The sequence below is a fragment of the Diceros bicornis genome, chromosome 8 (genome assembly GCF_020826845.1).
Source record: "Diceros bicornis minor isolate mBicDic1 chromosome 8, mDicBic1.mat.cur, whole genome shotgun sequence".
Classification (NCBI taxonomy): domain Eukaryota; kingdom Metazoa; phylum Chordata; class Mammalia; order Perissodactyla; family Rhinocerotidae; genus Diceros; species Diceros bicornis.
The window spans coordinates 74239973-74255234 of record NC_080747.1 but is presented as its reverse complement, the minus strand read 5'-3'; the positions used below and the strand labels follow the sequence as shown (position 1 = coordinate 74255234).

The 15262-nt window shown below is 32.4% G+C and overlaps 1 protein-coding gene across 3 annotated transcripts in view; it reads right to left on the bottom strand.

Moving 5' to 3' along the window:
* The window catches only part of CCSER1 (coiled-coil serine rich protein 1), a 674289-nt gene that overhangs the window by 413577 nt on the left and 245450 nt on the right, over positions 1-15262 (bottom strand). For all 3 annotated transcript variants that reach the window (XM_058547509.1, XM_058547511.1, XM_058547510.1), the window contains exon 4: positions 10311-10404. In XM_058547509.1, the coding sequence (XP_058403492.1) occupies positions 10311-10404 (94 nt within the window). The remainder of the gene's footprint in view (positions 1-10310; positions 10405-15262) is intronic.

The window sequence follows — 15262 nt, the reverse complement described above, 5'->3', positions numbered from 1 at the left end:
GACATGATACTTTCTGGATAAAGTTTATGAAGAACTAAGGAATTTTTTCCTCTTCACATATTAAAGAGTTAAAAAAAACAGTTCAGATAGATATATTTCCAAAGTTAATTATACAGCGTACCACCTTACCAGAGTATGCAGAATATAACTTGTTTTTCTTGAGGATTCAGGGCTATAATAATTTTTAAAATGCAATGGAGTAATGTATTACAATACAGTAATGCCTCATGACCTGCTGATACGGATGGAGATGGCTGTTTCTACATTAAATGACCCCACACTGTTCTGCTTTATGATTTTGTGTACTTTTCAAAGCTTTTTGCCTTTTCTCTTGCTTTTTGGCTCACAGACCTTATTTTTCACCACATTCAGCATGCCTGCTTGAAGCAACTCTTTTCTCCTAACATGTTACTATAATTTTCAGTGGCTTTGGAAAATATATAACCAAATATATCTGAATTTTATGTAAAATTAGAAGCAGCAAGGTCTAGAAAGATAGTGAAAAGAACCTGTCATCTAACGGTAAGATCTGGGTTAATATTGGCTGTGTGAACTTAGATAAGTTTTCCAACCATAGAGTATTTGCTTCCTCCACTGTACTTGGGATATATTAACATGTATTTCAGAGTGTTATTGTGATAATTTGATGAGATAACATGTTTGAAATCTCTTGTAAACTATAAAGCTGAATACAAATGTTTGATGGTTACTATCATCATTATCAGAACAAGATTGCCATCTAATGGCAACCAAGCAGAAAACAGGTACTCTAACCTTTTTAAAACAGAAATGAAAAGAGCAATAGCATCAGTTGATGAAACCCATGAAGGGACAACTAACGTCACAACTGCATCCTCACTACAGTGTTACGCAAAATAGCGTATTACAAGAGAGCACTCTGCACCTTCATTATAACTGCTCCTTCTAGTAACTAAACATCGACAGCTCTGTATAGTGAAAACAGGAGGTAGCATCAAGTCACAACGGTATAATTTAAATCCTAGTTCTGTCACTTACAAGCTCTGTAATCCTGGACCAATAACAATGCTCTTCTGGGTCTCGATTCCTTCATCTATAAAGCAAGAATAGTAATACTTTCTAGAGAGTTGCTTTTAGGATTAAATGAGATAATCCAAGTTCTTATAAAGTATAGCTCAAAAACAAAAACAACAAAGTGCCTACACCAGTGCTTGGCACCACATAGATGCTTCAGTAAACAAATCTAAGTTAATTTCAGCTTCTTGCATAAAGTCAAAGGCAAACATATATAAGTGATGCCTGTAACTGAAAAAGTTAATAGTGAGAAGAGCCAGTTTGAAACAAAAGCTTCAGTGTACTTGTGATTTTAAGATTTTATATGAATTAATTTGGTTAGTCAAAAGAATCATAACAATTAAACACAGAGCCTTCAGAGTTAGAAAAACTTGTTGGCGTCTAGCTGGGACATCTATTGCCTGTAATATTTTATCACTCAAAGCGTTAATTTTCTCAAATGTAAAGGGATTATTTACATCATTGAATTGCACATAGACTCAATAAATGTTATATTATTCTTCTATTTTCTTTAATGTTATAATTGTATAACTTTGGAAATACATAATAGTCACAAAATTAATTGCATGTGTTGTGGCATTCTATACCTAAAATTTGAGAAATACTATACTTGAAAATGTGGTGGTGATCTTCCACTAACAGAGACTGGAAAAATCATCAAAATTGGCAAGACTGGATTCTTATTAATCCTCAGGTATATCATATTTTATCATGCACATTGTAAAAAATAGAACTAGCTATAGTTCTTAAAAAACTGTTACATGCCAGACATGAGACAGAGCATTCTACTATGCGTTAACTTATTATTCCTCACGACAAACTTATGAGGTAGATACTTCTATTGCTCCCATTTTCAAATAAGGAAATGGAAGCTGAGAGAGATTAAACAATTTGTTCAAATTTACATAGCCTGGTAGGTGGCTGAGATTTGTCTAACTCCCGAGTTCAGATTTTTAGCCACTATATTATACTCCAAAAATTAAGTGTCATATGTTTCTTTGCTTTATACTATCAGATTGGAGATATCTTACACACTTTTTCTGACCCAGACATAACAAACCTTGTCAAAACTTATAGTTGATATTTATAATTTTCCCTGTGTGAATGTTGTTGCAATTTATACATTACCGTTCATATTAGCAAAGCCACAAGGGTTTTATCTCAACTCTGCTATGCTATTATCCATTAAAAATTAATAACAAAAGTTACTTCCTTAATTAATAGGTGCAGGAGGAGTTCCTAATTTACTGCAGAATTTTATATTGCTTGCTCATGAAACTCAAAATAATTTAGCAACTACCTAATTAATTCCTAATTGATATCATTGGGCCATTACTTTCCCACTTGCATCTGGACATATACCAAGAGATATTGCCCTAGGTGTTTTTAGATATAAAGTCCAAAATAAATAACAAAAACAACATAAAATTTCTTCATTCGATCATCCAAATGACCTTTACATTCTTTTTATCAAAGAATGATAAATAAGTAAAATATATTTTCAATTGAGTAACTCATCTGCAAATTGTAAAGATCAAATTTAATACAAAGAAACTTGGCTTTCTCTCTGAACATTCATGATTTGGGTTAAGTTTTAAAGTATTTAACATAGGAATTTATTCTTTCTTTGACAAATTACTATATTAAAAATGTTGTAGAATTTAGGACACATGACAAATATCTGGAAAAAAAGTTTTCATGCATTTAAATGTATCGGTTTTAACACAAAGTACCACCTGTTATAAGCAAAGTGCCTTAATTATTTTTTTAATAATTAATACTAATAAAACATCACTTAAAATGTTACATAGAATTTAGATAAAAATTCAAACCAGAAAGCATATTTTAAAATAATATGTAATAATGATGAAGCATTAAGAAATTATGGACTATGAAAAAGAACCAATGATAGGACAAACTGTTTGACAAGGAATTTAAGATTTCAGGAGAAGTAACCAACTTGCACTGGGCTCCTATTTTATTCTAGGCAACTGTGAAAGGCACTTTACATATAAACATGCCACCGATTTAAGTGGGATGATATTTTGAGATAGACATTTTTATTGTCATTTTACAAATGAGAAAAAGGGACTCAGAAAGATTGGATCACGTGCCCAAGACCCCTGCGGTAGAGCTGGAATTCTAACCTGGATGTGTTTGTCTTCAAAGTGCCTGCTCTCTTTCCATATTAATTTGTAGTTTCTTTAATTTGAATGGGTCTTTAAGATGCAATTTCCTCTCAAAGTGTTACTGTGACAATTAACTTGAGATAGCTTAGGAAAAGAGCATGGTTCATTATAGGCATTCAGTTTTCCTTCCCATCAATTTAGGTCTCCAGCTACTAATTGCTAAAGCTTATACACAACCCACTCCTAGTATTAACACAAGAGCCAAGGAAAGAAGTGGAGAAATAGTATTTTAATACGTATCTTCCCAACAGGTAACACTAAAATGTGTTTTAGCCTTCTTTCCTTTTAACTTTAACTCATTTAATTAATTATGATGCTTCACTGTCAAATTAGCCAGGTGCATGTTTCCCATCAGCTTCTGCCGCTATGAAGATGATACTAAGAGCAGCCTCAACAGAAGTGTGACCTTGTTCTAGTTTACTGTGGAAAAGAATAGCTAAAGATTAAGTATTCCAAAACGAAAACTCAAATTTGTATTCTTCTTTCTTTATTGAACAGTGTGCACTCTTCAATATTTAACAGGCATTTTGATAACATCTATTTGTAGAAAAGTTAACTTATTCAGTTACATAAGGGTTACATTTTGCAAACAGTTCATTTTGGAGGACTCATCAAGAAGTAACATTGCTTAACATTTAGATATTCTACTAGACTTTATAATAATTACCTAATGTCTGAGAAACATGCTTGACCACACTTACTTTAACTATTGTCAATATTAAAATTATCCAAGGAATATGAACTATGTGCAAGGAACAGGATTTTATTTTTGGATTATGCAAGACCCTCATAAAGCTCCTAACTTTTGCTACATGATGTGTCAACATTTAGAACTGCTTCTACTGAACTGGTAGCATGATGCCACAGCTTATACTGAGAGGAGTTGCTGAGGAAATTGTTCTTGCTATCAATCGTGTCTACCTTATGAAGACATGCGAGCAAAATACCTTTCAGTTCCTGGTAACAAGAATTCTTTTATTTAAAACAAAATGCTTTGATTGGTTGATTGAATGATTTATAGCATATATTTTTAATTACACAACTGGTTGTGTTTCTTTCCATATGTGCTGGCTGAACACTCCAAGTAACATTTTATTCTGTCATAGTGGTAATACTAGTATACATTTTGTTTGTTAACCTTATGTATGGCTTCATCTTATTTTTCATATCTTTCTTTTATCATTATCCTATTTTCCTCAAATTATTATTATTTTGCAAGATACTTAAATGAATGGAAAAAAATCCTAAACACAAAAATGTAAAAGTATATAAAAAATTAAGCAAAAATATATTGCTGGTATTTTTTCTTTGACAGATTGTATACTTCATATGATATATTTCACTGTAAGGAAATTTTAAGGTCAGTTATTTGAGTCTTAGAAATATTAAATACTATAAATTTTGTTAGTACTTTTTTTTTCCCCAAACCAATGTTGAGGTATATCTAACCAACATCATTGCTAATATCATGCATGACTCAGTTCATGGCAAAAACAACACGAAACCAACATGAATAAGAGAGTGAAGAGAGATATAAAAAGTGGGAAGAGTCACTAAAATATTTTTTAATTTATCAAAGTATAAATGATAGCATCTCATGCTTTTAAATTAAAAATAACTGTGTTTGGTCATTATGCATTATAAATAATTTATTAAATAGAGAAACAATGAATATAATATTTTACTACAGGGGAAATGAAATGCCTGGTATTAAACAAATTGATAATCCTGTATTTGAAACATGATGCTTATTAATTATTCATAAAAAATATTATCTAAAAAAGTAATTTAAGCATTAATTCAAGAAAACATAATAAAAGACACCTGGAAGGCTTATCTATAGGCTTTTTAATCTAAAAGTTTAGCTTTTATATTAGAATTTTTGAAAATAAAATTAGATAATGCCACACTCAGAATAAATTATTCAGAATAGTGGCTTTTATTTTTTTCCCCTCAAAGCAAGTCTCCTTTTGGGAATCCACTTTGAATTCATATACCTTTCTTTCATTGAAATTGCCCTTTCTTGCTTTCATTAAAAAAAAAAAAAGATAACATCCACTGACTGCACTATAAAACAGATATTTTATTTGCACTATTATTTGTACTACCTCTCCCTTTAGCAAGGAAGTGCGTCAGTTTAGGACTCCATAGATATATTTATATATTCAAATGATTCATGGAACTTTATTCAAATTGTTCACTAGTCAAAACCAAACTTTTAAAAACCTCACCTCAAACTTACAATCCACTTGTAGATGAAAATAGAGATAGCAAAGAATGAAATAAAAAGCATATTAAAAGATGTCCAGAATTATTATGACCACAATAATTAACAGCCATTTTTACCAAGGTAGGTAGAGTCATAAGCACAAATTTAACAACATGATGTACTACACAGATACATATTCAAATGTGAAAGTATATGAGCGTTTCTATGACACAGACCTTGAACCACAAAACTCAAATTGGCGTTTTCTCTTTTGTTTGTGCTATTCTGATATTTTACTTGGCTAGTTGATATACTTTAGTTCATATTGCTTATACTGCAGGTACAGTGTCGGCCCTCCGTATCCGCATCCGCGGATTCAACCAACCGTGAATCAAATCGCCTGCAAAGGCTGCATCTGCACTAAACATGTACAGACTTTTTTTCTTATCATTATTCCCTAAACAATACAGTCTAAGAACTATTTAAATAGCATTTACAATGTATTAGGTATTATAAGTAATCTAGAGATGATTTAAAGTACAAGGGATGATAGGTGTAAGTTATATACTACATCATTTCATTATATACAGGACTTGAGCATCCAGTGGTCCTGGAACCAATCACCCCGTGAATACCAAGGGACAACTGTGGTATATCAACCAACAATCATTACTATTATGTGAGTGTTAACATATGTACATTTACCATACATTCTATTGTCCTTTAGAATGTCTCTTTGCATGTTAAATCACTCACTATGAGCAGTGACCAATTACATTTTGAAAAAATGCAAGGAAATTTTTAAATACAAATTTTCAAACTCTGTCCAATAAAATAGATCACTTAATTAAAGGTGCTTGATTTTCTGCAAAGAAAAAGAAAATGCACTTTACTAACTTTTGTTCTTATTTTCTTTTTAAATCCATTTGTATTCACTATATACATGTCCAAAGATGTTTGGCTATGTTTTAAATAAAATCACATTAATAGACACCAATTGAGCATCTACTATGTGCAAATTACTGTAGTAAAAAGGACAGCAGAATGTCTACACTTTCTATACATGATGATTTCTCTAGTCTTTGCAAATCTAACCATTATGAATTGTATGTTAAAATGAATAAAATTTATAAATCCCACATATAACACAATTACTACAAATATTTGACTTAATATTTTCTTTTTTTTTGAGGAAGGTCAGCCCTGAGCTAACATCCGTGTTAATCTTTCTCTTTTTGCTGAGGAAGACCGGCTCTGAGCTAATATCTATTGCAAATCCTTCTCCTTTTTTTTCCCCAAAGCCCCAGTAGATAGTTGTATGTCATAGCTGCACATCCTTCTAGTTGCTGTATGTGGGACGCCGCCTCAGCATGGCCGGAGAAGCGGTGCGACAGTGCGCGCCCGGGACCCAAACCCCGGGCCGCCAGCAGCGGAGCACGTGCACTTAACCACTAAGCCATGGGGCCGGCCTGACTTAATATTTTCAAAATAAAAATACTTTTCTGGTCTCTTACAAAATTCATCTTGGCCATTATAATAAGCTTTACTATAAATCCCTATAAATCTTTGCTTTAATAAGACTCTATAGCCAAAAATTAATATGTCTTGTCCTTAAAAAGTTTTTAACTCTTTAATGATTTTCAGTAATGTAGGTAGTAGAATTTATTGATATCATTATTTTAGTTTTCAGACTTTTGAAAATCACTTTTATTTAAACCATCATTTTGGAATCTTTAGCACTAATGAGCTTTTTATCAATACTAATTATCAATAATGAGCTTCTTATATTCTGAGAAGACCTTTATGTTGCTTAATAAAGAAAATAAATTGTGTAAAGCCAATTCAACCAGAAATTCTTCTTTCTGAGCTAATGTGCATAAACAGATATTTGTGGCTTTTTTAAAGCCCCACAACATGGCATCCAAAGCAAAATATGTTTTCAAAAGACATTTTATTAAGTAACATTAAATAAACTAGTCACTCTAAGGAATATCTCATTTATCAGAACTTTACTTCAGATATGCAAAGTAACATCATTTATCTTGTGAAAAATTTGGTTAATTCAGTTGATTCTTAAGGTATCCTAGTTTTAGCTTCAACCAAGCTATCCACACCTTGAAGTAGACAGAGGAGAGTCATAGAATTTATTATATCATTTTTTTCTTTACAATAAACTAATGAAGTACATAGCACTCATTACTTTATAAAAGAGAGAATAAAGTTTAAAGATGTTTATTTTGTTCCCAAGCAAATAAATTGAGCTAAGTCTTCATATTTTTAAGTCATTCTTTGCTCTTTATTGTGGTTGCCTACCAAACATAAACTGAGATTGCTACATTACCCATAATTCTTTTTAATTATTACTTGGTTTTATCTTTATTGTGAAAATCTTTAAAAATACATAAAATAGAGAGAATATTATAATTAATGCATGAAGCTTTCACCCCAAAACCTATGGCCCAGCTTTGATAATTTGCAACAATTTGCCAACTTCTTCTATGCCCTCCTCCATACTGGTTGGTAAAGCAAATCTCAGATACCATATTGTTTCAACCACATGCATCTCTATAAAAAGTTTTCCTTAAAAAACAAAACAAAAATATTCAACACCCAACAAAATAAATAATAATTCCGTAATAATTTATTTTTCAGATTTCTCTGATTAACTCGGAAATATCTTTTTACTGTGTTTTTATATTTCAATAAGTATGCCAACAAAGATGTCACATTGCATTTTCTTCTTTTAATCTAATCTTAAAAAAGCTCTCCTCTTTTTATTGTGCCATTTATTTGTTGAAGAAACCAGATCATTTATCCTGTAGAATTCCCCATTTGCTATATTTGGGTGCTGTCAATCTCATCATGCCATTTAACATTCCAACTCCCCTCATTCCAGTATTTCCTATGAAATCACAGCTTAACCAAGGGACTTAAGTAGATCTAAGTACTTGTGGGCAGGAGTGGTAGAGCTGTGTACTTCTCTAGGCATTGCATTATAGGGACAAAATGTCTAGTTGTTACACTTTTAGTGATATTAAGATTGATCAGTGGGTTTACGTCTTGCAAGTCTAATCCATCATTGCAAAGTTCTCCATCAATAATATATCCTTACAATCATGCCATAGCACATACAGATCCTTCATTATTCCTTTTAATGGCTGCTTAGTATATCACTGTATAGTCAACAAGTGTCCTGTTGAAGGAAATTTGAGGTGTTCCCAATATTTTATTGCAAATATTGTGCAATCAATAGTTATTTGCATACATTACTTTGTATATTTCCAGCGTCTCAGGATTAAATTTCTAGAAGTTGGATAGTTGGATCTACAGGTAAATGCACATATAGTTTTGCTAGATATTGACAGATTTCCCTCCAAAAGGGTGTATATTCTTCTCACCATGTGTAACTCTTTTTTTCTTTTTTCTTTTTTTTTTTTTTTGCTGAGGAAGATTTGCCCTGAGCTAATATCTGTGCCAATCCTCCTCTTTTTTGCTTGAGGAAGATTCACCCTGAGCTAACATCTGTGCCAGTCTTCCTCTATTTTGTATGTGGATCTCCACCACTGCGTGACCGCCAACAAGTGGTGTAGGTCCGTGCCCTGGAACTGAACTCCGGCTGCCAAAGTGGAGCGTGCCGAACTTAACCACTAGGCTACAGGGCCAGCCCCACCATGTGTAACTCTTTTAAGATAAATACACATGAATGACAAAACTGTATAAGGTATCTGTATAAAAGTGAGAAAAATCTACATTTTTAAAAGAATATCTGGCAAATCAAGTGCAGGAAGAATATTTCAAGAAATTGTTATCCTAAATTTATATATAACTAAAAAAATTTTTTTAAGTAGCTTCTTTTTGATATTAGCCTAATATAGAGTGTAATAAAATATAAATATTGTCATTGCCTTCTTTTGACAATTGTTTATATGATATTATCTATAATATAAAAATACTGCATGAACAAAAATCATTCATAAAAATATTACAGTTGGAAATAACCTTAGAGATTATGTCTAATTCCTAAAAGTTAAAAATATGGACACTAAAATCCAAGAGGTTGATTTTCTCAAATGTATGCAGTAGGACCCAAGATTTTTAAGCTCCAGTTTAATGCTATTTCTAACTTAACTTGAAAATAACTATGTTAAAGGTATTATTAACAATAAAAAAATAAGTAAAAGCTTGCCTTTATAATCAAATATCTAAATCTGAATGAACAATTAATTCCTATAACCTACTTCAAAGGGAATAATTTTGATATTTGGAGACATGACATTTTATGCTTTAATATAAATTTAAACTATTACAAATACAATGGGCTCCCCTCTTAATTCATTCAACAAGAATTTATTTATCTCATACTATAACTCTATGTGTGTGCATGTGTTAATGAGTATGCATTTGTGGTTGCTATCGGTAATTATTAATGTTGAGGTCAACCTTATTGCATCAATATTAACCTATGCAGTTATTATTCAAGGGGTTAATATTTGGAAGAGTAAATCGATTTGAGTCCAAAACTTCCATTTCCTTCCAAAGGAAAAATGAGATTGTAATTGTTTTCTTCCAAAAAAAGAGAAAACATTAACTTTTGCATTAAATGTTTAATTAGAATTTCCTTCTTTGAAGTGACTTTTTATAGTTTTTTCTTATTTTATAATTATCTTCCAATCGAATATATATTTCCATAATAGGTTTTAAGATCACCAGAATCATGTGTCCCTGGTACCTAGCATACAGAATACACAAAGTGGGGATTGAAAAGACTGAATGCAGTCTAAATAATACTTAGCTTATCAATGAAAGTTAAATGACTAGGATCAGAGTTGTATGATATTGTGCATTTATTCAAAACTTACCCGAAGGATGAAGATTCTGTTCCTCTAAAAATTCTAGATCAAGCATTAGGTCATCTTCATCTAGTTCACAAGATCCCAAATTATTCAAAACATCCTGAGAAAAAAGTAAAATCAATAGTTAGAGACCAAAACACTGAGAAACTGAGGAAATATTCATATGCAGAGGCCATGAGACAAAAAAGAACTCAAAATTAGAAATGAAAAGTTTTAACTGAATCTCAGAAATTATTTGACTATCTTATAGGCTTTCAAATTATCAGTCCAATAAAAAATTCCAAGAATTATTATAAAAATCTTAACTTTTCCAATTATTTGCACATAAGCTTTTTTAAAGGATGAGTTACTTGTAATTAAACAGAAGTACATATGAGCAGGTATCAAAGATATTAGAAGAATACAGGAAAGTTTATTTTAGTCAAAATTTCTTTAATGAACATGAAAAAAGATAAGCTTTTGTTCATTAAAAGTGCACAAAGACATATAAAGGTTTACCTATATATTCTATATATATAAAGAATATATAGAAGTCTGTGAACTGAAACTTTAGATTCTTTATCTAATATTTATCTTTCAAATCTGTGTAACATTCTTCTGACACATTTAATGAACTGTTGCTCAAATTTTGTATATAGTGCCAACTGTGAGACATTAATTTAGACCATACTTGGAAGTGGGAATCCAGTTATCATTTCCCAATCATTTGCTTTAGATTAGGAGAAATGAACAGAGGCAGTAATATCAAATTAAAAATTAATTATTGACTTCCAAAATTCCATAAACATCAGAGCTAGATTATGTTTCTTTTTTTTTTTTTTTTTTAAAGATTTTATTTATTTATTTTTTCCCCCCAAAGCCCCAGTAGATAGTTGTGTGTCATAGCTGCACATCCTTCTAGTTGCTGTATGTGGGACGCGGCCTCAGCATGGCCAGAGAAGCAGCGCGTCGGTGCGAGCCTGGGATCTGAACCCGGGTCGCCAGCAGTGGAGCGCGCTCACTTAACCACTAAGCCACGGGGCCGGCCCTCTTTTTTTTTTCAAGAGGGCAAATAGCAAAGTAAACTAGAAGGATATATTGAGAAATTTTGAGGGGAAACACTGATGTGTAGAGATCAGAATTCTTGAGGGAGGAATAAAGTCTTGATTTGCATATGTGTGTATATAGATAGGTAGTGAATACATTAAGCAAAACAACAACTTACATTTAGAGACTAAGATTGAAATAACAAAAATACAGAAAAAAGGACATCAAGAACAACAACCTAAATACTGAATGATGCCACATCTCAGATCACTTTTTCCATTGATTTGAATGTTAACATAATTTATTTTCAAAGAAGAAAATACTCATAAGGAAAGCCTAATGATATTGTCATATGGCCACTGAATGCCCCCGGTTCTTGGAATTAAAAGAATGCTGCAACTTTTAAATAAACTACTATCACAGTAAAAAAATTGAATTAAACATTATTAAACTTTATAAACATGTATTATCCATAAATAGAGCACGATAGTTTCAGTGATAAATATCCCCAAATCTAAGTGCTTCTTTCTACACATGAAAGTTACAAGCAACTATTATTGTATTGTACTGTATTGCATTGCATTGTATCTGTATTAGTTACAAGGTAACTAGTAATTTAAACTATAAATAAAATCAACTGTTTATTGTAAGCTCTGTGATATACTGTGGCAGGGATAGCCCACTGAGGATAAGCTGCTTATTTATATGGCATCAAAAAGATGTTACAAAGTATAGGCAACAAAAGATAAGCTGCCATCTTCAAAAATGCAAAATAGAGACAACAAAAGAAACATAATTGAAGTTAAATGGGAAAAACAAAGAGTTTAGAAAGGGGAGATTTTGTAAAGATACGATTATTAGTGTTTATTAAGCACTCTCCAAATGAGAGAATCTTAATCTGGTAGTCAAGAATACATTGGTATAAAAAAAAATTGTTTTGTAGTGAAAATGTAGTAAATTATCCAGCTTAAAATTATCCTAAATAATTTTATACTTGGATTTTGAATTTCATTGGCCAATATTATGGTCTTGTTTCCATCCAAAATTCATATTTTGAAGTTCAAACCCCCAATACCTTAGAACGTGACTGTGTTTGACGATAGGACTCTTAAAGAAGAAATTACAGTTCAAGCAGGTCATATGGGTGGACCCTAATCCAATATGACTGGCGTTCTTATGAGAAGATATTACGACACAGATAACACACACAAATGGACGACCATGTGAAGACACAGCCAAAAGGTAGCCATATGCAAGCCAAGGAGAGAGTCTACAGGAGAAACCAAACCTCCCTACACCTTGAACTTGGACTTCCAGCCTACAGAACTATAAAAAAATAAATTTCTGTTGTTTAAGCCACCGAATCTATGATAGTTTGTTAAGGCAGCCCCAGTAAAATAATACAATTAACAACATTTAGAAAGCAATGGAAGTCAGAACAAAGGAAGAAAGGAAATAAATGAGTGCCTGGCATATGACTGTCACCCTTTTGTGTTATGTCAAGTAACGACTTCTTGCTCGTTATAGCTTCTATGACAAGGTTTGCACAGCATTCCTCACTTTTCTTTGGAACCACCTCATTCAATCCATCTAGCTATTAAAAAAGCTACCAGGTTCTTACATAAGTCAAACTCCTTGTCCTTGGTGGTTGGTCCAAGATGGGCATCTTAACCAAACTTGCTGATCAGAGCCCTTTCACAGAAATGAGAAAAGTTTCTGTCTGGTGATAGATATTGCAAGATGCAAAATGCTGTCATCACAGTGGCCAAGGATTTCATTGTATGGTTAAAACCAGTCTAAGTCTACTTGAAAAATGAAAAGTAGTAGGACTTCTGTTTCCTGTTAGTAGTAGTAGGTCTTCTGGCTCCTGGTTCTAGAAGTTCCTGAGGTCCAGAGGCATACATGATCTTTTCAAGGTTGGATTGTTCAAACCTTTCGAATTTTACAAAAATTCAAAGTTAACATATCCATCCACAGTTAGAAAAAATAAAATTTTAAAAAACATTTTATTTTTTAACAAGGAAATACTTAAAAATCCCTACCACTGCTATTCTAACATTTAATTTAAGCAAATAAACCAAGAAAGTGAACAAATGAAATTTGGAAAACTCACTATATTGTTCTAATTTCATTCTCTTTTTGCAGGTGACTCTTGACATTTGGACTAGCAGGTCCATTTACCAACGGGCTGGATGAATTGTTCTTAAATCTACCCATTCTAAATTGCTTTGCTTTGATATCTTGCTTACAAATCAACTTTCTTGATAATGTAGTGGAGAGTCTTTGAAGCAGGTGAAACTTCATAATAAAAGGAGAGTAGATGCAGCAGCATAATATGTTACAGAAAAAAGCTATAAGAACTCATAAACCTTAAAGAAATATCTTTTCCAGATCTGTCCTTAAAAAAGATCAATAGTAGCAACAGTACTTTTGCCCTCAGCCAGCACTTATGGGCAATCCAGACACTCATTGCCAAATATCACCAACAAAAAAGGAACCAGGGCTCCTTAGTTACTAGGAAAAGGAAAAGAAAAGAAAGGAAAAAACACAGACTATTTCTGGAACATACCTTTGTTGCCATAAAACAAGGTTCATCTGAAAAAAAAGAGTCAGAGGCAGTTTTGAAAGGCTAAGGAAAGCAATCTAAATGGCTTCTCCCTGGGTAATCTCTAACATTATGAACATCAAAAAAACAATAATCATTATGGCTAAATGAAACAATTTGAGTTGTTGAAGGCTAAGAGTTCATAATACTCAAACAGAAAAGTTAATATGAAGGATATGAAGAGGCAGTAATGATAGACATACAAAAAAGCACAAACAGGGCAGATATCTTTAATGTCTATTGGGGTTTTTTTTTGGTGAGGGAGATTGGCCCTGAGCTAACATCCAATGCCAATCCTCTTCTTTTTTGCTGAGGAAGATTGGCCCTGAGCTAACATCTGTGACCATCTTCCTCTACTTTATATGGGACGCCGCCACAGCATGGCTTGAGAAGAGGTGCGCAGGTCCACAGCTGGGACCCGAACCTGTGGACCCCGGGCTGCCGAAGTGGAGCATGCGAACTTACCAGCTACACCACCAGGCCGGCCCTCTATTGTTTTAAATAAATAGTTAATATATGGGTATTTTGTTTTTCTAATTATACATACATTTATAATATGAAGACATATTTCTTTCTATCTGTGTAAGGGTAGACTTGTATGCAAAGTAGGAGCATCAAAAGTAGTTCTGCAGCAGGAATAGAAAAGACTGACCAGCACTTATGGTCACACATAACAACCAAGTAGAAGAGGAGTCCAGCCTTTAATAGTACTAATGATCGTACCCAGTATCTAAGAGGACACAGTTAATAAATTAGCAGAATATCTAGAAGTGGTAACTAAGCAGAAATAGTCTCTCATCTCCTGGTAGATGAAAACCCAGATAGCTATACATAATAAAGATATAATCATGAAAGTCCATGAGTTTTTAATAACGCTAATATATCAGCATATATATAACATAATAACAGGGAAACTGTTATGTAACACAAGCAATTGGGACTTAAAAGCAAATCATTTTGGAGGAGACACCAATATTGCAGAAAATTAAAAGTTAGGCTTGAACCTAAAAAAATAAATAAGTAAATAAATAAAGGCATCAGGGCATGTAACAAGTAAAAAGTTTAATTGTAAAAGGAAAGTTCAACCTCAGCCAGTACCTTGAGTTTGAATCATCTCTGAATGTACAGTAAATTCCAATGACTAGATAAGAATTACTAGTCAACAACCCAGCATGTGCAAATTTAAGAAATAATCTTCCTTGTCTTTTAAGTCTAGCATGGTAACAAAATCCTAGAAAAGTACAAAAATAGACTCAGATATTTCTGAAATTCCAGGGAAAATATGAAAATTTCTATATCAGCAAATTGTAAGAAGGAAAAAGATAAA